Consider the following 18,190-nt stretch of genomic DNA (forward strand, 5'->3'; position numbering starts at 1 on the left):
GCATAATTCGGATTTCCACTAATATGCAAATGCACTCTTGCTGCTGTCACCATATATTTAAATAGTTCACTATGGATTTTTGATATATTAAAAAAAAAAGTAGTCCCCTGTGCAAGCACCAGTCATTTCCAATTCTGGGGTGATGTTGAATTTCACAACATTTTCACAGCAGACTTTTTACATGGCGGTTTGCCAATGCCTTCCCCAGTCATCTACACTTTCCCCCCCAGCAAGCTGGGTACTCATTTGACCGACCTCGGAAGGATGGAAGGCTGAGTCAACCTGGAGCCAGCTACCTGAACCCAGCTTCCACTGGGATTGAATTCAGGTTGTGAGCAGAGCTTAGGACTGCAGTACTGCAGTTTTACCACTCTGTACCACAGGGCTCTTCTTTTGATATATTAAACAGTAATATAAAGTATATTTTAGATTCATCAGAAAGTTAGTTTTTAATATCTTTTGCATTTTTTCATAGATCTTTATCCAATATTTTTGGCTTTGTCACAAGACCACTACATACAGTATGATAGAATGTTGAACCTGTACTTTTACATTCCCAACATCTGGCACTGTAGTTCTTGTTAGTTTTTGCAATTCCTTTAGGTGATGTACTATCTAAAGAACATTTTTTATTGCTTTTCTGTTAACATCTGGGATTCAGTGAACTTAATTTCTTTTGTCCATAAGTTTTCTCAGTGGCTCATATGGCTCTAAAGTTCTTCATCCATTTGATCATACAGTCCTTCACTTGTTCTGTTTCTGTTTCATATTGCAATAGCATTTTTATTGTGAAAAACTCAAGCCTTGGTAAATGTTCTGCTCCAAAAACAATTTCATATACATTTCTCTGTCTCACATCTCTATGAAGGCACTATGAACCATGACGAGGGGCTCCATAGGTTCTCAGAAATTCCAAATAAACAATACAAAAGATCCAGTTTTCTTCACAAGGAGATCTTGAATAATGCAACAAAGATACAGAAGATGCAGACTAAACTTCCATCAGCTGGGCCTCAAGTGTGCACATGCACAGCAACACTTAGGAAGACCTCAAGACCACAGGCATGACTGAAATTACACATTTTATACACTAAATGCTGGCTACAAGTCAAAGAATAATTATGCTATCTCAAATACCTTGATGAACCAGGCTGACTTGCATGTAATTGGCTTCCAATGGCGGAAGAAGCAACTGTGGCTTTGAAGATAAGCTCTGCTAACAAGAATATAAGAGAGGGGGGGAGCCAATCAACATTCTCCCATGAGAATTTTGGGAGTGGCAGATCAACATCCTCCCATGAGAAGAGAAGATTGGATTTATACCCCGCCCTTCACTACTTGAAGGAGTCTCAGAGAGGTTTACAATCTCCTTTCCTTCACCTCCCCACAACAGGCACCCTGTGAGGTAGGTGGGGCTGAGAGCTCTGACAAAAATTGCTCTTTCCAGAACAATTTCTGGCAGAGTTATGACTGACCCAAGGTCACTCCAGCAGCTGCAGGTGAAGTGGGAAATCAAACCTGGTTCTCCCAGATAATAGTCTGTGCACTTAACCACTACACCAAACTGGTTCTCTGAAGGCAACTAAGCGGCAGACTAAGCACCAACTAAGCGGCAGACTAAGCACAAAGGTGGAGTCACCCAGCCCATACAGATGGGAACAGCGCTGGGGAGATCAGATAAGTTTCTGGTGCAAACTTTAGGAAACACAAGGTTGAAGTACATTTGCCTACATAAAGACCCTCACAATTAAAAGTATTTAGAAAATACAGGTGGTCCAAGATGTGAACCGGGTCTTACTGCAACGTGCTCAAAGAATTTCACACACCTCCAGTTGAGTCTGGGATACAATTCCAAGGGCTTGTGTAGAGTCTGGAATACCCAAAGGACCTCCCAGAGAAGACTGACTATTGAGATCATGACTGAAGAACCTGTTCTGCTATGAGACTGGTGGGGTCCAAAAACAGGGTCTCAAATGTTCACCGTAAGTTGCCTGAAAACATTACACTCTGTCTCCAAAAGAGAAGACCTTACGCTACTTCAAAAGAGCCTAGGGCACATCTTTGGGAGACACTGAGCTGTGCAGAAGCCACTAAGGGCATCTCAAATTGCTCAGTCAATAGTTGGATTTGGCACAAAGACAAAAATGTTCAAATGGTATCCAGAGTTTACCCAAGGCATCACAAGGCCCTTAAGCAGTTCTCAGTGATATCTTTGGGATTTAACTGCACAGTACAGGGAACTTTCAAGCACAGAGTACAGTTTTGTTCCTGGGAAGATTAAAACAAATCCTTTGTAAAACGTACCGAATGAATCATCTCTGTGAGTAATGGTTCTGGATCTGGTCTCATATTTAAATCCTCCAACTCAAAGCGAACTGCCATACGAGTCATCTCAATCTCCTCATCTGTACCAAGAAGAAGGAACAAGGATAAGTTCCATGGAATCCAAGCCCACACAGTGCAAGACTGTGGGCGGGGCATGTCACAACAGGCTCCACATATCAGAATAATCCCTCCCCAAATATCAAAATAATTAGAAACGGCAAACAACTATCAGTTGAGTCATAATTTGACAGGTTTTGCTGGAGCAGGCATCTACACACCTTTTTTCCTGCCACCACGCACCCCTTGCACCAAGTCAAACTGCTGTTACTTGCTGTAACCGGCGACACAATGGAAACTGTGCTAATGCAATGTCCCATGTCAGATCCTGACACAATGCAACAGTCCTTACTATGTTTTTATTGGCAGGAAAAGTGGTTCAAGGAGACATTTATCTGCTCCTTAAAATGTCAAGGTCTCTACTATCTCACCTGACAACCTGGGCTGTAGAACCACATCAGTCAGCAAGCTAACTACAGTATCCAGGCCTTTAACATCTGCAGAAACTGCATACATTGTAGTATCCCTAAAAGGGAAGCAAAACAGGATTAACATCTGGTTTAAGACTTGTGGCTTCAGGATAGTTGTTTCCCAAAACTTTATAGTTAATTTTTATGGATTCCAGCAGGCTCCTCAAATAATACAATAAGCAATCTTTAAAATGGTAGTATGGGCAGCCAATTAACTGAAGCAACCACAGCCCAACATTCAAATGATAAAGAAAATCCTCTGTGAGGGAAGATGGCGGTAAGTACAAAAACAACAAACAAAATGCAAATTCCAATAAGAGTAACAAAACTGTAAAGACAACCTGCAGGACATTAATCATAAATCCTTATGGACAAAAAAAAAGGAAAAGTATTGTTGGCCTTAAAAGTAGATCCCAATCTGAAGAAAAAGGACAGAATAATACTAGCCATGTGTTTCAATTAATACAAAAGCACACCTTGATGCCTGGCAATCACAGATACCACCATGTTTTTCCAAAGTGAGAAGGATCTCATCCTTACTGCCAAACTGAGCTGTGGACTGACAGAAAAGAGATAAAACAGTAAACATTTTGGTTTAAATCACGTTTCAATTTTTGCAAAATGGGGATGGATTTTAACAGCTTAGGAGAACTAACAGAAATCAGTTAAAGAGGATAACAGGGCACATTTGTATGCTTCACAGGGGCTCTTGAATGACTTACGAAGAACACATTTATGGTCTCCAAGAATGCAGAGGGAAGTTCAAGAAGACAACTATAAACCATATTACTTACAGAAAAAGCCAGCTTTTCCAGAAAATGAGAAATGCCACCAACATATTTTGCTTCATATCTTGATCCTGAGTTTATAAGAACTGTTGGAGCAAAAGAGAAAGGATGTGGGTCTTTTTGCACCCTAAAAAGACCTCACAGCATCCTTCCAAATCTACATTCCCAGCCAGCCAAAAGATCCCTATTCTGATTCTGCTGCCCTTGTTTGGCATTCCCATTCGGCACAGCATCATGGTGCTACCCAACTTTTCCTTCAGATCCCACCCTTCCTGTAAACTTTCTGGCCTAAGCCAAGGTTGGGGTGGGAAGTAAGAATGCACAAACCTATGTTAATGGAACTGCACATACTTGCATTTCCTGCAGCTTCTACATTCACCATGAATAGTTGAAGCAACTTACAACATTTAATTCAGATGCACAAAAACACAAAAATGGAATAAAACCCAAAGATACTCAAATAATTAAATCTAATTAGAAATAATTTGAATCAGAGAAAAAGAATGAAAAATGTCATCTGTATCTCCTCCATATTTTCCATGCCCACCTCCTTCAGCCTTCTGAACCAGTTCCAATTTGATTACATCTTTCTTAAAGTGTAGCATCCAGAACCACATGCAGAACTTCAGCTGTGGTCTAATCAGCATAGAGCAGACAGAAACTATTACTTCTAGTGATGCAGATGCCATGCTTCTATAATGCACCCTGAAATTGTATTACTGTTTCTGCAGCTGCATCACTCTACCTGTACACCTAAATCCTTGGTGGAAATTCCCCATGATTATTTTCAAATAAAACTTAACAATTTTTTTGTTTTTCCTCTTTCTTTGATGAGCAATAATTGTATGGAAAGAGTTTCCCAAACACTGATCACGATGAGAGAAGAAATATTAGATTATACCAGCAACACAATCTCATCCCCAGTTAGAATTCTGGTGGTAGGTTCATCAGACCTTCATGTTTCTTTTGCCCATGACAGAACAAGTGTCCTCATGGTTTAGAAACCTTCAGAGATTCCAGGTCAGAAATGCCCTTAGACAATAGCAGGTGTGCAAGTCCAATATGGTCATTTATGGCAACCTCAGATCCCCCTTGCATTAGGGGCTTGCAAAGCAGTTAGAGCACAGTCTTGAGATCAAGTCTCAAGGGCTTCTACCAATACAAAGTTGCCCTCCCATCTGCTATAGGAAGCTCTGATACATTTGTATCTCTGCTCAAACCAGCTGAAGGAAGACAAAAATTTGCCCAGTGTCAGGAGGACACAGCAATGGAAAGCAGCCAGAACTCGAAACATCTGATCTGCTCCCTATAAAACCACGACAGAGTCCTACTTACTCCCAACAGTACAGAACTGGCCGAATTTATTCTGTGAAGCCACTTTCAGTCCATTCTCAAGCGTGGTCACTTTTGTCTCAAAGCCCTGCTGTGTGTCAACAGTCGCAAAGAGAGGCTTCGGCACCCCAGGCAGAGGTGCTGTCAGCGGAATACTCGGATAGCTGTTCCCGCTACTGCTGTAGCTGCGGTAGGCGAGCAGGCCAAGCCTAGAGCGAGAAAAGAGACATTTGGGCTGAAGTCAGGCTCGGGGAGGCCGGGGGGCGGAGGCCGCGGCAGCCAGCCCTCACCCACCTGCGCGCCGGGCCCCACGGGCACCTCCGCGCCACGCTGGCCGCCATCTTGGCTTCGTTCTGGCCCCGCCTCTCAAGTGACGCCACCCGTGCGCGACACCCAACACCTGCCCAATGGCGGCTCCCCTTCAGTGCCGGAAGCAGCTTCAGACCCCGCCCCTTTCCGTCGCTTGTGGGGCTTCCTGCCATGGCTGCTCGCGACCGCTCCGCAGCCGGTGAGACGCGGCGCCTCTGATTCGAGCCGCAAGGAGCCTGCAGGCGGGAAGGGCGCGGGGCGGGAGGCGGGTCCTGAGGCCTTGGGGATGGGGAGGAAGAGTGCCACTCTCCACACCTCATTCCGCATCCTTTTCAGATGGAGCTGTCGAAGAGGCCAACCCCTTCTCCTTCAAGGAATTTGTACGGAGCCAGAGCCAGCGTGAAGCTGGGGTGGATAGCAGTGGAGGCAGCAGTACTAAGGCGAGTGAAGCTTGCTTGTTTTTCTTGGTGGAGTAGCTGGTGCCCCTATAGGCTCTGGGTAAAAGTCGGATCTACACGGATCTTCATGAATTCATATGATTTTTACATTGAAATGAAATCAAACCAGTCTTATTCTGTAGATCCTGTCTAGACTGTAGAAAGGACTACAAAAATCATGCCTCCACGAATTCGTGGCACCTCAGCAGTGCAAAAACAGGGTTCCAAAGCACGGATCCTCATGAATTCATAAGATTTTTAGGGTGAAATGAAATCAAACCACCATCATGTTGTAGATCCTCTCTTAGACTATAGGCAGCACCAGAAAAATCATGCCTCCATGAATTTGTGCCACCACAGCACTGAAAAAACATGTTTCCAAACCACGAATCCTCATGGATCCTCATGATTTTTGCTTTGGACCACCCCAAGATCACCAGCCAATCACATATTTCCATGGGCAGATTTTGCACCATGGCTTCATGGCTCTGCCAGGGACCAAAAACTTGGTTATAAACCATGGATCTTCATGGATCCCCATGATTTCTGCTTTGGATCCTCCAAAGCCCTACATTCCAATCACATATGTCCATGGGTAGAACTTGCACCACAGAAATCATGGATCCACAGCTTTGTGGTAGTGCCAGGGACCAAAAATCTTTTTTGAACTACAGATCCTCATGAATCCACGTGATTTCTGCTTTGAATCCCCCCAAGTCCTCCACCGAAACATATATCATGTCCATGGGCAGAGTTTGCACCACAGAAATCATGGATCCACAGCTTCGTAGCAGCACCAGGGACCAAAAACTTGGTTTTGGACCACCGATCCTCATGGATCCACATCATATTTGCTTTGAATCCCCCCAAACTCACCATCCAATCACATACCATGTCCATGTGCAAAGTTTGCACCACAGAAATCGTGGATCCACGGCTTTCTGGCAGCTCCAGAAACAAAAAACTTGGTTTTGAACCACGGATCCTCATAAATCCATGTGATTTCTGCTTTGGATCCCCCCAAGTCCTCCATCCAATCACATATGTTCTTGGGCAGAGTTTGCACGCCAGAAATCGTGGATCCACGGCTTCGTGGTAGTGCCAGGGACCAAAAATCTTTTTTGAACCACGGATCCTCATGGATCCACGTGATTTCTGCTTTGGATCCCCCGAACCTCACTATCCAATCACATATCATGTCCATGCGTAGGGCTTGCGCCACAGAAATCATAGATCCACAGTTTTGTGGCAGCACCAGAGACCAAAAACTTGGTTTTGAACCACGGATCCTCTTGGATCCACATGATTTTTGCTTTGGATGCCCCCCAATATCACCATCCAATCACATATCATGTCCATGGACAGAGTTTGCACCCCAGAAATGATGGATCCACGGCTTCGTAGCAGCGCCAGGAAGCAAAAATGTGGTTTTGGACTACAGATCCTCATGGATCCACGTAATTTCTGCTTTGGATGCCCCAAAGCTCACGATCCAGTCACATACCATGTCCATAGGCAGAGTTTGCAACCCAGAACTCACGTGGAGCCACAGCTTCGTGGCAGCGCCAGGGAGCAAAAACGTGGTTTTGGAACATGGATAATCATGGATCCATATGATTTTTGCTTTGGATCTCCCCAAGCCCTCCATCCAATCACATATCATGTGCATGGGCAGAGTTTGCACCCCAGAAATCATGGAGCCACAGCTTCGTGGCACCGCCAGGGACCAAAAAACTGATTTTGAACCACGGATCCTCATGGATCCCCATGATTTCTGCTTCGGATCCCCTGAAGTTCACCATCCAATCACATATCATGTCCATAGGCAGAGTTTGCACCACAGAAATCGTGGATCCACGGCTTCGTGGCAGCACCAGGGACCAAAAGACTTGTTTTGAACCCCAGATCCTCTTGGATCCACATGATTTTTGCTTTGAATCCCCTCATGCTCACCATCCATATCATGTCCATGGGCTGAGTTTGCACCACAGAAATTTGAAAGGGAGTGGCTTTGGTAGAGCTGTGCAAACTGTTATTGTACCCATACTCAGCAAAGGGAAGCAGCTCAACCCAGTTCGTTTGTTGGTAATTCACATAACACCTCAAGTATTGCTCCAGAAGAGCGTTTACGCATTCCGTCTGTCCGTCCGTCTGTGGGTTGTAGGCGGAACTCAGCCCCTGCTCCATGCCTACCAATTTGCAAAACTCCCGCCAGAAGTTGGCAACGAATTGCAGTCCGCGGTCACTAATGACCTTGTCAGGGAATGAGTGTAATTTAACAACATGATGGAAAAATAAGTAGGCTAGTTTCTTCGCTGTGGGGAGCTGCTTGCATGGGATAAAGTGGGCTTGTTTTGAAAAAGTGTTCACCACCACCAAGATCACCGTTTTGCCCTGAGAAGCTGGCAGCTCTACTATAAAGTCCATTGACACTACCGACCATGGTCGATGGGCTGTGGGGGTGGGTTGAAGAAAGCCCGGTGTCTTGCCTCCCCTTTTCTTGGCCATGACGCAAATGGGGCTGGAAGCCACAAACTCTGAGATGTCTTTTTTCATATGTGGCCACCAAAACTGTCTATTAACCAGGTGCAGTGTTTTTACATATCCAAAGTGGCCCGCCAGCTTGCTGCAGTGGCAATACTGCAGGACTTCCTGACGGAGGACAAGATTCTTATCTTATTGTTACTGTTAGTCTTCCGGGGATGGCCAGGCGGCTGTCCCTGGAGGCGTTTTATCTTCAAAGGGGGGAATTTCTGCCTTTGTTAGTATCAAGGGGAAGAAATGTTCACATCGAGCATTGGCAACATCTGCACTTTCTACTTTGATATGCAAGGTCTTTTCTCATCGTTAGTAACAGTGTTTAAAGATGGCGACAGTTCAGCTAAGCATTTTATTCAGTAAAGTTACATCGGCTGACACAAATCCTCATAAATCCACATGATTTCTGCTTTGGATCCCCCCAAGCCCTCCATCCAATCGCATATCATGTCCATGGGCAGAGTTTGCACCACAGAAATTGTAGATCAATGGCTTCTTGTCACCACCAGGGACCAAAAACTTGCTTTTGAACCACAAATCCTCATGGATCCCCATGATTTCTGCTTCGGAACCCGAAGTGCACCATCCAATCATATATCATGTCCATGGGCAGAGTTTCACCACAGAAATCATGGATCCATGGCTTCGTGGCAGCGCCAGAGACCAAAAACTTGCTTTTGAAGCACAGATCCTCATGGATCCCCATGATTTCTGCTTCGGGTCCCCCGAAGTGCACCATCCAATCATATATCATGTCCATGGGCAGAGTTTGCACCCCAGAAATCATGGATCCACAGTTTCATGTCAGCGCCAAGGACCAAAAGCTCCTCTTGGATCCACATAATTTTTGCTTTGAATCCCCCCAAGCTTACCATCCAATCACATATGTCCATGGGCAGAGTTTGCACCACAGAAATCATGGATCCACGGCTTCGTGGCAGCGTCAGGGAGCAAAAACGTGGTTTTGGACCAAAGATCCTCATGGATCCACGTGATTTCTGCTTCGGATGCCCTGAAGCTCACCATCCACTCACATATCATGTCCATTGGCAGAGTTTGCACCACAAAAATCATAGATCCACGGCTTCGTGGCAGCACCAGGGACCAAAAACCTGATTTTGAACCACGGATCTTCATAGATCCACATGATTTCTGCTTTGGATCCCCCCAAGCCCTCCATCCAATCCCATATCATGTGCATGGGCAGAGTTTGCATCACAGAAATCGTGGATCCACAGCTTCGTGGCACCGCCAGGGACCAAAAAACTGATTTTGAACCACGGATCCTCATGGATCCCTGTGATTTCTGCTTCGGATTCCCTGAAGTTCACCATCCAATCGCATATCATGTCCATGGGCAGAGTTTGCACCACAGAAATTGTGGATCCACGGCTTCGTGGCAGCACCAAGGACCAAAAAACTTGTTTTGAACCCCAGATTCTCTTGGATCTACATGATTTTTGCTTTGAATCCCCTCAAGCTCACCATCCAATCACATATCATGTCCATGGGCTGAGTTTGCACCACAGAAATCATGGATTCACGGCTTCGTGGCAGCACCAGAGACCAAAAACTTGGTTTTGGAACACGGATCCTCATGGATCCATATGATTTTTGCTTTGGATCCCTCCAAGCCCTCCATCCAATCACATATCATGCGCATGGGCACCACAGAAATCATGGATCCACAGCTTCGTGGCAGTGCCAGGGACCAAAAAGTTAGTTTTGGACCACAGATCCTCTTGGATCCACATGATTTTTGCTTTGAATCCCCCAAAGCTCACATCCAATCACATATGTCCATGGGCAGAGTTTGTACCCCAGAAATCGTGGATCCACAGCTTTGTGACAGCGCCAGGAACCAAAAACCTGATTATCACATATTATAATAATATAATAATAAACTTTTATTTATATCCCCCCCCGGCCTGGGCAGGCTCAGGGCGGCTAACAAGACATGGTAAACTGTCGGAGTCCAGCCCTGACACCTTAGGTGCGGAGAGAAAGATTTATAGGACAATAAAAACTCAGAGATGACGTCTTGATAAGGTTCAAAGCGTGCACCAGAAGCTTGCGCAAGGAATCAGTTTTCTCATAGCCCCTCCTTGCCACCTCTGCACCTTCTTTTATTCACAATATGACATCACAACATTCCACCTGCATCAGCCTATAAATCACCGTGTGTACCCTGCCTGGCAACAAGGGGCGCCTGCGTACATTAAACAACCAGCATGTTTTTTCACATAGCACTACAAAGCTTCAATGCACAACACTCTGTCCACCGTCACATCTCTCAGCCCTCACACTGCACTCCCACAGTAAACCATGATACAAATAAAACAGAATACATAATTAATAATTTAAACAGTAAAATCAATAAAACAGTATAACATTATATCATGTCCATGGGCAGAGTTTGCACCACAGAAATCATGGATCCACAGCTTCGTGGCAGCGCCAGGGACCAAAAGCTTAGTTTTGGACCATGGATCCTCATGGATCCACATGATTTGTGCTTCGGCTCCCCCGAAGCTCACCATCCAGTCACATATCATGTCCATGGGCAGAGTTTACACCCCAGAAATCATGAATCCACGGCTTTGCGGCAGCTCCAGAAACCAAAGACTTGGTTTTGAACCACGGATCCTCATAAATCCACGTGATTTCTGCTTTGGATCCCCCCAAGTCCTCCATCCAATCACATATCATGTCCATGGACAGAGTTTGCACACCAGAGATCATGGATCCACGGCTTCCTGGCAGCGCCAAGGAGCAAAAACATGGTTTTGGACAACGGATCCTCATAGATTCACGTGATTTCTGCTTCGGATGCCCCGAAGCACACAATACAGTCACATATCATGTCCATGGGCAGAGTTTGCACCACAAGAATTGTGAATCCACAGCTTCGTAGCACCGCCAGGGACCAAAAACTTGCTTTTGAACCACGGATCCTCATGGATCCCCATGATTTCTGCTTCGGATCCCCCCAAGCCCTCCATCCAATCACATATCATGTCCATGGGCAGAGTTTGCACCACAAAAATCTTGGATCCACGGCTTTGTGGCAGGGCCAGAGATCAAAAACTGGGTTTTGGACCACTGATCCTCACGGATCCACATGATTTTTGCCTTGGATCCCCCCAAGATCACCATCCAGCTGCATATCATGTCCATGAGCAGAGTTTGCACCACAGAAATCGTGGATCCACAGCATCGTGGCAGCAGCAGTGACCAAAAACGTGGTTTTGAACCACGGATCCTCATGGATCCCCATTATTTATGCTTTGGATCTCCCCAAGCTCATCATGCAATCACATATCATGTCCATGGGAAGAGTTTGCACCACAGAAATCATGGATCCACCGATTGGTAGTAGCGCCAGGGACCAAAAATCTTTTTTGAACCACAGATCCTCATGGATCCTCGTGATTTCTACTTTGTATCCCCCAAACCTCACTATTCAATCACATATCATGTCCATGAGTAGCGCTTGCACCACAGAAGTCATAGATCCACAACTTCGTGGCAACGCCAGGGTCCAAAAACTTGGGTTTGGACCACGGTCCTCTTGGATCCATATGATTTTTGCTTTGAATCCCCCCAAGCTCACCATCCAATCACATATCATGTGCATGGGCAGAGTTTGCACCACAGAAATCGTGGGTCCACGGCTTCTTGGCAGCGCCAGGGACCAAAAACTTGGTTTTGAACCAGGGATCCTTTTGCATCCACATGATTTTTGCCCTGGATCCTCCCAAGATCACCATTCAGTCACATATCATGTCCGTGGACAGAGTTTGCACCCCAGAGATTATAGATCCACGGCTTCGTGGCAGCGCCAGGGAGCAAAAACGTGGTTTTGGACCACGGATCCTCATGGATTCACGTGATTTCTGCTTCGGATGCCCCAAAGCTCACCATCCAGTCACATATCATGTCCATGGGCAGAGTTTGCACCATAGAAATCATAGATACACAGCTTCGTGGCAGCGCCAGGGACCAAAAACTTGGTTTTGAACCACCGATCCTCTTGGATCCCCATGATTTCTGTTTTGGATCCCCCCAAGATCACCATCCAATCACATATCATGTCCATGGGCAGAGTTTGCACCACAGAAATTGTGGATTCATGGCAGCGCCAGGGACCAAAAACCTGGTTTCAGATCATGGATCCTGGCTGGACATTTCCGCTCTTCCCTGTCTGGGTGACGAGCTGGTTTTTGCTTTCCTGCGGAGACTTATGTACCCTATTGGGTTTAGAACACTCTGCAGGATCCACAGCCCTCCTGCACCTCCTTAAATGATCTGGTAGGGGACTGGAATTTCCATCTCACTGAAGCCATAGAAGAGATTTCACCCTGATGTTCTCTGTGCTGCTGTGCAAAATCATCCTCCTAGTAAACAGAGGAAATCCAGGGGATGAAACAGGAGCACCAACAACTAGAGCGAGTTTGACAGCGTACTTGTGACGAGACAGCTTGAACAACTCATAGTATGTTGGTGAAGTCCTATTAAATGGCAGTTAAGGCTGCGAAGAGGAAGTTCTCTTCAGCCTCCATCGCATCCACTCCACCGCTGGCAGTGACATCATTGCGCCAGGGGCATTGCACTGGGGATGCTCTAGGAGTTGTGTTAAAACTCTATGGTACCATAGAGCAAGTTGAAAGAGTCACAGCCAGAAACCATAAAGAGTCACACTGAAAATGCTCTAGAATTTGTGGTAAAACACTATGGTGCTATAGTTTTTGCTGCGACTCCTAGACTGTCCCTAGCACAATGTCCCTGGCGTGATGACATAACGTATGGGTGATGTCATCATGCCAGGGACAGCACATGATGACAGGGCTCTTTGGGTGCAGGGATCCCTCCAGCGACCTGCTTCCTGCGGCCAAGTTGGGGCCTTCCAGGCTGGGAAATCCCCCACTCCCCATTGGAGCTTGGCAGGCCTACTCACACCATGCTCAAATGTTTAAAACAATTTGGTCACTAAGATCCCTCACAACTAGAGGCTCAAACAGAGGAAATAATTTGGCTATTAGTTCTGAGGCGTTCATGAGCTTTTTCACGGATAAAGTCTTGTTGCTCCGCAATGACCTACCTGCCAATTTCAATACAGTGAATGAACTGGAGGCCCCATGGCCGTCTTTGGGTTCAGTATGTGACTCTTTCAACTTGTTCTCTTCTGCCGATGTTGACAGGGTCTTGGGAGCTGTTAGACCTACCACTTGCTTACTAGACCCATGTCCCTTGTGGCTGGTTAGGGCTGGTGATGTGAAGATCCAGGGCCATGAAGGAAATTATCAACCTGTCCCTAGAAACGAGGATATTTCCAGAGGGCCTAAAGGAAGCAGTGGCTGTACCACTCTTAAAGAAGCCATCGTTAGATCCTGTGGATCTGGCCAGTTACCGCTCAGTATCAAATCTATCGTTTCTGGGAAAGGTAATTGAGAGAGCAGTAGCTGAGCAGCTCCAGGGCTTCCTGGAGGACATATCGGTGCTAGATCCATTCCAGTTGGGTTTCTGGTTGCTCTAATCAGATGACCTCCGAATGCAGCTGGATCAAGGCGAGTTGGCACTGCTGTTATTATTGGATCTCACAGCAGAGTTTGATACAGCCGACTATGATCTGTTGACTTGATGACATGAGAATACGTGGCTTGGCCTTACAATGGCTCTCCTCTTTTCTCCACGGACGAGGACAAAGAGTGGCGCAAGGAGAGGATGTGTCCTCATGACACCCCCTGGTTTGTTGGGTTCCTCAAGGGGCACTCCTCTCCCCTTGCCCAGCTGGTATGGAGTTTTGGGCTAGGGTGTCATCACTATGAAGATGACACTCAGCTGTATTTGGTGATCGATCAGCCTCAATCCCGTCATCCTTGGCTGTGGGTTTGGAGGCTGTGGTGGGCTCACTGAAGCAGAGTAGGTTGAAACTGAACCACTCAAAGATGGAGGTTCTGTGGCTGGGGGGACCGGGGTTGGAGCTGGAGTGTAGGTTGTCTGCTCTTGATGGGGCACCCTCAACACCGGCACCAACAGTCAAGACCTTGGGAGTGACCTTGGATGCCTCTCTTCCAGTGGAGGCCCAGGTCACACATATTGCTAACACTGCATTCTTCCACCTACGCCAAGTCAGGCAACTAGCTCGCCTCCTGCTTCGTTCAGACCTAGCCACAATAATCCTCCAGGCTAGATTACTGTAATTCACTCTACGTTGGCCTACACTTTAACCTGGAAACTAGGGTAGCCAATCTCCAGGTAGGGGCAGAGGACCCCCCTGTTTGGAGGTCCTTCCCCCACTTTAGGGTCATCAGAAAGCGGGGGGGGGGGGAGGGTAGTGTCTGCTGGACACTATTATTCCCTAAGGAGACTGATTCCCATAGGGTATAATGGAAAATTCATCCATGGCTATCTGGGACTCTGTGGGGGCTGTATTTTGTGGTAGAGACATCCAGTGCCTCTCCCCAAAATACCCACCAAATTTCAAAAGGATTAGACTAGGGGGTCCAATTCTGTGAGCCTCAAAAGAAGGTGAAACGTCGACTGCGGGGTGACATGATAGAGGTTTACAAGATAATGCATGGGATGGAGAAAGTAGAGAAAGAAGTACTTTTCTCCCTTTCTCACAATACAAGAACTCGTGGGCATTCGATGAAATTGCTGAGCAGACAGGTTAAAACAGATAAAAGGAAGTACTTCTTCACCCAAAGGGTGATTAACATGTGGAATTCACTGCCACAGGAGGTGGTGGCAGCCACAAGTATAGCCACCTTCAAGAAGGGTTTAGATAAAAATATGGAGCGCAGGTCCATCAGTGGCTATTAGCCACAGTGTATGTGTGTATATAAAATTTTTTGCCACTGTGTGACACAGAGTGTTGGACTTGATGGGCCATTGGCCTGATCCAACATGGCTTCTCTTATGTTCTTATGTGCCCCAATCCTTCACTATTTCTAATGAATGGAGGCCATTTGAAACATGTGCAGTCCCTTTAAATGTGATGGCCAGAACTCCCTTTGGAGTTCAATCATGTTTGTCACTCCCTTGGTCCTGGCTCCACACCCAATGTCTTCTGACTCCACCCCCAAGTCCCCAGATATTTCTTGAATTCGACTTGGAATCCTAATTAATCCTGTTATAAGATGACCAAGGAAAACCTGTATTCTAGCATTGCAAAAGAAAGAGTGAAAGAAGACTGTGAAACACAAGATTGCTGCAGAGATTTTCAGCCGAATCAGAGCTGTGGGCTCCGTGTTGAGAAATCACCACAGGGGCCAATTTTGGATTGGTAACACCATGAAAAGGGAGAATGAGCTTCATCCTTCTCCCTTACCCCTTTTTTGAGCCCAAAGAGCCACAGCCAGCAGAACTCGCAGAACTGGGTGGGTTAAGCATTCACTGACATGCTACGTGATGATCCATGTTTCTACCAAAGTTTCTTTATAGAATTGGGTGTCCCAAAATGATGTTTTTTGTGCCATAGTTTGTGGACCCTGCTGTGAAATGTAACTCGATTTTGCATTTCAGAGGGTCCAATCAATAAGTATGAATCTATGAGAGATCTGTACTTTAGATATCCGATTTTGTAACATGGTGGTGTGGAAATGATTGAGTAAGCTTCCGTGCCACAAACAGTGGCCAGCAATGCGATAAGTGAGTAGATGTTGAGTTTGTGGTGCTCACACACAAAGTTTAGAAAATTCATTCTTTGACATTCTGAGGATCCATGAGGATCTGTGATCTGGAACTCTGTTCTTGCTCCATGGGGTTGCCACAAACCCATGGACCCATAACTTCTGTGGTGCAGACTCTACCCATGGACATAATATGTGGTTTGATGTTGATGTTCGGGTGACCCCGAGCAAAAACCATGAGGATCCATGTGGTTCCATGGTGCAGGACCATTTTTTGCTCCATGGTGTCACCACAAAACTGTGGATCCATGGTAATGGGATATAAGTTGTGGCCATTGACAAGATATATTACTTGAGGGGGAGCTTGGGATGATATGAAGCAAGAACAGAAAAATCTATTAGGATCCATGGTGCAGGACCAGTTTTTGCTCCAAGGTGTCACCAAAAAGCCGTGGTTTTAGGATATAAGTTGTGGCCATTGACATAATATATGACTCCAGGGGGAGCTTGGGGTGATCCGAAGCAAGAACAGAAAGATCTATTAAGATCCCTGGTCTGAAACCAGGTTTTTGGTCCCTGGCACTGCCACGAAGCCGTGGATCCATGATTTCTGTGGTGCAAACTCTGCCCATGGACATGATATGTGATTGGATGGTGAGCTTCGGGGGATCTGAAGCAGAAATCATGGGAATTCATGACGATCCATGGTTCAAAACCAAGTTTTTGGTCCCTGGTGTTGCCATGAAGTCGTGGATCCATGATTTCTGTGGTGCAAACTCTGCCCATGGACATGATATGTGAGTGGGTGGTGATCTTGGGGGGATCCGAAGCAAAAATCACGAGGATTCATGAGGAGCCTGTTCCACTGAGGAAGCACTCTTAACTGTCTTAATGTTGAGCTGGAAACTTTTCTAATTTAATTTCAACCCATTGGTTCTGGTTCTACCTTCTGGGGCCACAGAAAATAATTCCACACCATCCTGTATATGACAGCCCTTCAAGTACTTGAAGATGGTGATCATATGACCTCTCAGCTGCTGCCTCTCCAGGCTAAACATGCCTAGCTCCTTCAACCTTTCCTCATAGGACTTGGTCTCCAGCTCCCTCACCATCTTCATCGCCCTCTTCTGGACCAGTTCTAACTTGTCTATATCCTTCTTAAAATGTGGTGCCCAAAACTGAGGTCTTACCAGAGCAGAGTAAAGCAATACCATTATCTCATGTGATCTGGACACTATACTTCTGTTGGTACAGCCCAAAATTGCATTAGCCTTTTTAGCCACCGCATCACACTGTTGACTCATGTTCAGCGTATTGTCCACTAAGACCCCTAGATCATTTTCGCACATACTACTGCTAAGACTAGTCTCCCCAATCCTATAGTCTTACATTGGATTTTTCCTACCTAAATGCAGAACTTTACATTTATCCCTGTTAAAATTTATTTATTTATTTATTTATTTATTGGATTTATATCCCGCCCTCCCCGCCGAAGCAGGCTCAGGGCAGCTCACAACAGTAAAAACATTTACAGATATTAAACATTAACTAATTAACAACCTTAAACAATATAACAATTTAAACATTTCAAAAACCATTTGTGAACAAAATTTTTATTTTGCAATATATTGAAAAGTATTCTACTATCAAAATTTAAATATAGTTCATCAATACATTGCACAATTTCTTACCCCTCCCACCCTCCAAATTGTGACCTCCACTGGTATACAAAACAAATTAAAAACCTTTTAAAAGTAAAAATTCACATATATAGAATCTTAACTAAAAGTTATTATTCATTTAACTTTATCTTAACTCCAATATAACTACTATTCTTATTCTTTTACTCATTACTTACTTCTTAATCCTCAATATTACAGATTTAATCAGATAACCATAATCTATTCTTCTTTGCACTTTTAAAAATTCAATTATTACTTGTTAAACATTAAACATATATTTCATAATCCTTAAATAATCACTAAAAATTATTCAAATCTTAATCTTATCACAACTCACATAAACTTACTATATAAACTCAGCTACTTCAGTAATCACAGTCCTTTTTCTCTTTTAGAATTCAGTTAATATTATCAAAAACCACTAAATGTCTCTTCACCTTCCATTGCATCTCCACATAATTTTGAAATTTATTCCAATCTTCTTTAAAGTTCTCCAAATTAGTTCTCCCTGAGCCACCTGGTGGGAAGGGCGGGATACAAATTACAAATAAACTAAACTAAAACTAAACAAATTATATTCTTTTAAGATTCTAGTAAATTTGTCTAATGGAGTACAAA

The 18,190-nt window shown here is 45.1% G+C and overlaps 1 protein-coding gene across 1 annotated transcript in view; it reads right to left on the reverse strand.

Moving 5' to 3' along the window:
* Positions 1 to 5,336, reverse strand: part of PMPCA (peptidase, mitochondrial processing subunit alpha) — a 42,626-nt gene extending 37,290 nt beyond the window's left edge. The window contains exons 1-6 of the mRNA XM_060251215.1: positions 5,267 to 5,336; positions 4,976 to 5,181; positions 3,647 to 3,726; positions 3,329 to 3,411; positions 2,814 to 2,908; positions 2,305 to 2,405 (exon numbers count right to left, since the gene is read on the reverse strand). Of these exons, the coding sequence (XP_060107198.1) occupies positions 2,305 to 2,405; positions 2,814 to 2,908; positions 3,329 to 3,411; positions 3,647 to 3,726; positions 4,976 to 5,181; positions 5,267 to 5,313 (612 nt within the window). The 5' untranslated portion in view covers positions 5,314 to 5,336. The remainder of the gene's footprint in view (positions 1 to 2,304; positions 2,406 to 2,813; positions 2,909 to 3,328; positions 3,412 to 3,646; positions 3,727 to 4,975; positions 5,182 to 5,266) is intronic.
* Positions 5,337 to 18,190: the final 12,854 nt, after the last annotated feature.

This window comes from Heteronotia binoei, chromosome 12 (assembly GCF_032191835.1).
Source record: "Heteronotia binoei isolate CCM8104 ecotype False Entrance Well chromosome 12, APGP_CSIRO_Hbin_v1, whole genome shotgun sequence".
Taxonomy (NCBI): Eukaryota; Metazoa; Chordata; class Lepidosauria; order Squamata; family Gekkonidae; genus Heteronotia; species Heteronotia binoei.